Source organism: Protobothrops mucrosquamatus, unplaced genomic scaffold, assembly GCF_001527695.2.
Source record: "Protobothrops mucrosquamatus isolate PMUCROS unplaced genomic scaffold, P.Mucros_1.0 scaffold743, whole genome shotgun sequence".
Lineage (NCBI taxonomy): Eukaryota > Metazoa > Chordata > Lepidosauria > Squamata > Viperidae > Protobothrops > Protobothrops mucrosquamatus.
The window spans coordinates 450,777-457,368 of record NW_015387014.1 but is presented as its reverse complement, the minus strand read 5'-3'; the positions used below and the strand labels follow the sequence as shown (position 1 = coordinate 457,368).

At 43.0% G+C, this 6,592-nt stretch overlaps 1 protein-coding gene across 1 annotated transcript; it reads left to right on the top strand.

Annotated features, from left to right (window-relative positions):
• The first annotated feature begins 4,385 nt into the window (after window positions 1–4,385).
• Window positions 4,386–4,958, top strand: LOC107289670 (cuticlin-2-like). Its single transcript, XM_015818467.1, has one exon. The coding sequence runs from the start codon at window positions 4,386–4,388 to the stop codon at window positions 4,956–4,958; it is 573 nt and encodes a 190-aa protein (XP_015673953.1).
• Window positions 4,959–6,592: the final 1,634 nt, after the last annotated feature.

Here is a 6,592-nt window from a genome sequence, read left to right as displayed (position 1 = left end):
TTAAAACAAGTGCTTAATCTTTAAATATTTCATCTGATAAGTCCCATCATCTAATTTCTTAATTCTAACTTTAGCCTTTTTTTTTTGCCAAACGTCTTTCCTAATAAGTATGTTCTGCTGAACCAAAAGGTCTTCCCATAGTTTTGCAAATATTGTTGTAGGTACGAGAGATGAAAGTAAGATGTTCTTGTGGGGATGCTTTGCTCCATCAAATTCCTTGAAAATCTTTTACTTTCTTTCTCTCTTAGTTTCTCTTCTCATTTTTTGCCTCTCAAGTTGTCGTAGTTCTCCTGAAAGCTCTGTAATCCATTTTGTCGAATCTTTTTTCTTGTTTTTAGACTTATTTTACAATCTTGAAGTATAAGTTGTCTTTTCCATGTCCAATATTTCCTGCATGTTTTTCTCTACCTGGGTTAAATCATAGTTCCTTCCATTATTAAATTTCATCTTTGAGCCTCTTTCCTCTAGTTTATGCTCAGTTATATGCTTTAGTTGATCGCTCTCTTTTGTTGTTTTCTGAGAGTTTGTTTGTTATGAAGTTAAATTGAGGATATGTTCATTTAAATTTTCAAAGTTATTTTTAATTTCCTCATGGTTTGAAGTCATTGTCACTTGTATTAGTTGTAAGCATACATTTCCTCCTGGAAAGTATTTGTTTTTTCTTGATATGTTTTTTTCTGCAGACCTCTGATGTTCCATGATAGCCAAAAATCAAAGTTTTCCTTTCTCTGCAAACAGCTTTAAAGTCATAGTTCAATAAGTATTTATAATCAAGGTCAATTTTTTTTCTAAGTTTTATAGTTCTCGCTTTATAGATAGCCCAAAATGTTTTCTTTTCTTTATTATGGCTGTTCTTTGTTTAGTTAAAACATTGAAAGTCACAATAACAAGTTATCTTTTCCTTGGCTTGTCAATTCCTGGGTTTAGGTCAGCCATAATTATGTATTTTCATCCACCACTAGATGTCAGTACCAGTTCATTTTTCAATTTTCAAAACAGGCAATTGTTTTCTGTTTTCATTCATAATCTTTTGGCAAGAAAATCTTAACTAATTCTACCAAATTCACACTTATCCAGATTTAAGTCTTATATGCATTTCATTTCAACTTCCGTCTGTGGGAGGGTGGAACAAAAATCCCCCTCCTCTCACTTTCAGAGGATTTTTTTCTTTCTTGGGGTTTTTTTCCCCCCAGGAGATCAATCAGGTAGAAGAGAGAGAATCGGTATTCTTAACCAGTTCTAGACACGTTGTTTATGATCAAGCTTGACTTAGTGCTTTTTGGCTTTGGCTGCTTGTAGCTTGGGCTAGACTCTGGAGTGACACTAGCCTTTCTTCTGTTGGTTTCTGGAGGGCTTTCCCTGACCGACCAGATTGACCGCCATCTCTCCACAGTCAGCAGAGAGGGCCTCTTCGGGATGACTTTTGGCCCATTTAGAGTCCCCAAACAGAGAAGAATCAGCCGTAGGGTGCAGAGTCCCGCGATCCCTCGGCTACTTGTGCTACTGCACAAAACCAGAAGCCAAAAGACTTAACACTTTCAATAAGTAATCCAGAAAATATGTTTTAGTAAATGAAAGTAAATGCATTATTATTGCTGTCTACTTTATATAACCAAAAGGACAGCATTAAAGAAGATGATTTTCAGATCGATGTACAAACAAAGACAATCGAAGCCTTTGTCTATAGTCACCTTCCATAGTAAATGTCTGAGCCATCTACTTATAATAAACTTGTTTTCTCAAAGAACAACTAGCCCAATTTTAGCCTCATATAATGAGATATTTGGGACTACCATACCAAAAGGACAATAGCCTCTGTGCTTATATTTCACAGAACCAGAGATAACTGGGTACACTTTAGCTTCTAAGCTTGGCTGAACTTTCTGGGCATGAACTTTGATGAACGTCTCATAACTTTCTCATGCTTTTCATAATATGCCCATGATTTCAACAGATAATGTCCTGGAGGCCAATAACAACTGAACCAACTCCATTGAGAAAGATTTAGTACTACTTTCCATCAGTCAGCAACTATTAGAATCCAACTTAATTCTAACTTGTAACATACTGAAAAGCCAAGAGGCCAACATTAACAATGAGACCAAGAACTGGAATATTGAAATACCTTTAATTGGGATTTACCTGATTGAACGTAACAATCTTTTGACTAACCTCTCAGAAGCAGCCTTAAAATGATTTTTGTTAAGAAGCAATCTCAGGAGAGAAACCTTCATTTACAAGAGACGGACTCTAAACCGGGTCACACAGATTCTAAGTTTAACATCAACACCATGATGCTTAATTGGGATGGGAAATTGATTTTAAAAAGCCAAGAATATTAAGATCTCTAAACAATCTAGAGCAAGAAGACAGTAAAATTAATTTTTAAAAGCTGTACCAACTAATTGAGAGACTGAAAATAGAAAACTTAAGGAAAAGAAAGAAATTGGCATAAAACAACTAGAGAAAGAATTAAAAATGTAACATAACTGGCCACAAAAACTGAGAGACAAAAGGGTAGGTTAATGAAGACAGTGAAGAGACGGCCTATTCTGGAGCAAGATTTGAGTCGTTGGATTCCATGACCAAATATGGAAGCTTCCACCACTTGCCCTATCTGAGAAGACATGTACATGCAGTACCCCAGCCATAAAAGATTTTGCTCATGTTTTGTTTGTCAACTATTTGTTCACCTTAGGCTTAGATACTTAATATCCCTACTTTAAAGAACAGCACACTGGGATTTGAATCATAGATTGTCCTATTTCTTCCTGGGCTCTTATTGTATCTTTGTAAACTGGTATAAATTGGCCTGATCATTGGATTGCATCATACAATTAAGTTTATAATTAAGGGAGTTGAACTAAGAACTTGTTATATCAAATAGATTGGGATATCCTGTATTTATCTGCTGATTCTTTGTGTTTACTACATATGTACTTTATTACTATATTTTCTTTTATCTATTTTAATTAGAATCCTGTATTTTATTTTTGTTTTATTTTTTTGATGTGGTCTTAAGACTAATTAATAAATATCTATATATCTGGAGGAGTGAGCACTCTGCTCCTTCTGTAACATTTTGACTCAGACATAATTGCCATATTAAATTGATTTAATATGAAATGGTTTGAAACCTCTTGGCATCTTTCCTTCATTCCTTTTAAGTTGGCCTGTATAAATTATCCTAAAGCTAAGGGCCCCCTAACTCAGAAGAAGTTAGTTATATTCTGTGAAAATGAAGAATTCCCTTAGCTATTTATATGATTGTTTCGAAGATGTATCCTCTTAATGCCTTCTGGTATTCTGTAGAGAGAAATAAGCTCAGAAGTTCTCAGAATAAGTTTCAGTGCTTTATTTAAAAAAAATGAAAAAGTGAAAAGAACAAAGCAAAAAATCTGTGTTCTCTTAGCATAGAAAGTAATTCTATATTTCTGAATATAAAGTTCTTTATTCAAGTTGTGAACTCTACACAGATGGCCAGCCCAACTATTGTAGAAACAAAAAGATCTTAGGAACAGATATTGGAACAGTGAGACAGAGAAACCTTGGTTGGTGATAGTGGAGTTCCTCTGATTTTTTTATTATGGCCCAGGTTATAATGTATATCTTTGTAAACTGGTGTAAATTGGCCAGCCCCGGTCGCTGTCCCTAGAATCGAGGGATAAGCTGACAAAGATTCGGGGAAGATCTCAGCATGAAGAAAGAAAGAGTGCGTGAAACCAGCACCCTGGTGGCGGCTGCTACCCCAGAAGGGGGAACAACAGCCAGCACGCTGGTGGAGAAGGAACTTTTTCAAGCCTCCCAGTGGAGGCAAAGCCCAAGCCACGAGGATAGCTGATCTGGTCATCGGAATGGACCCTACCCAGAAGAGACTCCAGACACTTTGAGATGGCCTTGCCACCATCAAGTGCTTCAAAGGTGGACAAGGTTGAGCTGCAAAGAGGGGATTCGCGCACGTCACGTTCCCCAGACCGGTGGAGAACCACAAAATCTACTGCTGAGGACTCGGGTGAGTGGAAATACCTGTCTGCAGCCCATAGTCAGTCAGTGGAGAAGTTGGTAGAAAGATTTGAGGAGCTAGAGATGAAGAGTGGGGAACAACCTTCCCAGTCCCCATATTCGAATGATCATGATGATCGGCGAGGCAGCCACCAACTCCTACCAAGGGGAATCCCTAGTCGCCCCTGTGCAGATCAGGCAGCCTCCCTGTCCTCCAAGCCACCGACCATGGCCTCCAGCCCCGTGGGGAGAGACAGCTCCAGTCGTCGCCCCTCCAAAAGCCCAGATCACCGCCGACAGGATAAGAGCCCGAGCCATCACCAGGACAGCCAAACTCTGGAACAATGTGCTTACCAGCCACCCAGGCTGGGACCCATACAACAATGGGTAATGTCGCATCTTCCTCAGGTGGGAAGCCAGCAGTTGCTGGCGAGGCAGCAGCCAACCTAGGGGTGGCCACAGCCCCTGAATGTGCAGCACCAGGTGGGCACCTTGCAACAACTGGGGATGATGTAGCCGCCAGGGGGTCAGCAACTGCTGTGAGCACTGCAACAGCAGTAGGGCTGGCCACTGCCTACGAACGTGCAGCAACTGCTGAGGGGCCCACAATCAATGGCGATCCAGCAACAACCACCTCCGGGGCCGCTGGGGGGCCTACAGCAACTGGGGGCACCACAACCCCCCACAGGCCAGCAGCAGTGGGGATGGCAGCAGCCCCCTCCGCAGCAGCTGGGGGTGCCATTAGAGCAGCCGATGAGATCGGTGGGGTTCGTACAGCAATTGGGGGTGCCATAGCTGCCGGCAATGCAACAACAGCTGTGGGGGTAGCAACAGCCCCCGGGCATGCAGCAACTGCTGGGAGGCTTGCAGCAACTGGGGATGTGGCAGCCGCCATGCGGGGGGCCAGCAACTATTGGGGATGCAACATCTGCAGTGGGGAGGCCAGCAACCACTGATGGTGCCACCTCTTAGAGCCACCTTCGATGGGGACCTGGAGAAGCTGATCTTTTTCCTCAATCAGGTGCGCTCTCACTTGAACTGCTGTGCCTATTTCTATCCAAACACAGCCACTATGGTTGACATGATTGTGTCCAGCTTGGAAGGAGAAGCATCCAAATGGCTGAACAATTTATATAACGAGCAAGCACCCGAGTTAGAGGACCCCCATCTCTTCCTCTTAGGACTGAGAGCAAGGTTTGAGGACCCATCCATTGCCCTCAAAACGGAGGAGCAAGTCCACAAAATAAATCAAGCCGGCAGGCCTGCACTGGAATACGTACAAGAGTTTTGCAAGATAGTCAGCCGAATAGAGAGGTGGCCAGAGCAATCCCTAGTTCATCACTTCAACGAGGGACTAGACGACCACCTCTCCCAAGCTTGTATCTATCGAGCACTCCCTGATCAGTTGCAAGAATGCTACCAGGCAGCAGTAAGACTAGATGTTCAGCTTGCCTGCTATCAGAAGCCACCCCCACAGGAAGCTGAGTTGAGGCCAAATCTACCCAAATGACAGTCACCCCCCTGAAAGCCTACAACAGCTGTAGCTACTGAAAATCCCAGACCTGCTGGCCCACCGATCAAGTGTTTCAAATGTGGACAACAGGGACACCGAGCAGCGAATTGCCCAGTTCCTTACCCTCAACAGCAGAATAGACCGGGACCACCAGCAAGAAAGAAACCAGCCCAGCAGCCAACGAAAGAGAAATCCAACTGGATCACACAGAAACCCGTTGCCCAAGTCACATTCCCCACGCAGGAGAGTGCCGAGACCCAAGCCGGACCTGCCACCGCTCTATCCTCCTAGACAGCAACAATGAAGGAGAAAATGATGAGTTGACACACCCCACTTTTCTCACTACCTGCCAAACTCATAATCCCTAAGACAGGTAGATTTAAAAGTACTAGTTGACTCTGGATGTTCCCGGTGCGTTATTAGTTTGTCACTTGCCCTGAAAATGGGCATACGAGCAAAGCTGCTCTCCAAACCCATGAGGTTTGAGCAAGCTGATGGCTCCCTAATGGGAGGAACTTTAGTCACGCAATTGACTGAACCCCTATGCTTAAAAATAGGTGAGCACTGGGAGTTCATTCGTTTCATGGTAGCTCCGAAAATGACTAAGGCTGTGATCCTAGGGCTAGCCTGGTTGGACAAATGGAAGCCATTTATCTGGTGGGAGAAGAGAATGAGGACTGTAAGTTTATCTATAGGACCCAAGCCCCCGCTTAACTCGATGAACATTACAGGAGACTTTAGCCCACCCAACGAGCTAATGCACATGGCCACCTTGTTTCAACCAGGCTCATCCCCAGTGAATACCGGGACCTAGTGGAGGTATTTAGTGAGACGAAATGCAACATCCTGCCTCCCCACCGACCCAATGATTGCTCTATCGAACTGTTACCAGGAGCCAAACTGAGAATGTATGCTATGTCCCCCCTTGAAATGAAGGAGATGCAATGGTATGTGGACAAAAACTTAGCAAGGGGATTTATCAAATGGGCCAAGTCTGCTGTGGGAGTCCTGGTGTTATTTAAAGAAAAAAAAAAGACGGGTCACTTCGTCTCTGCATAGATTATAAAGGTCTGAACG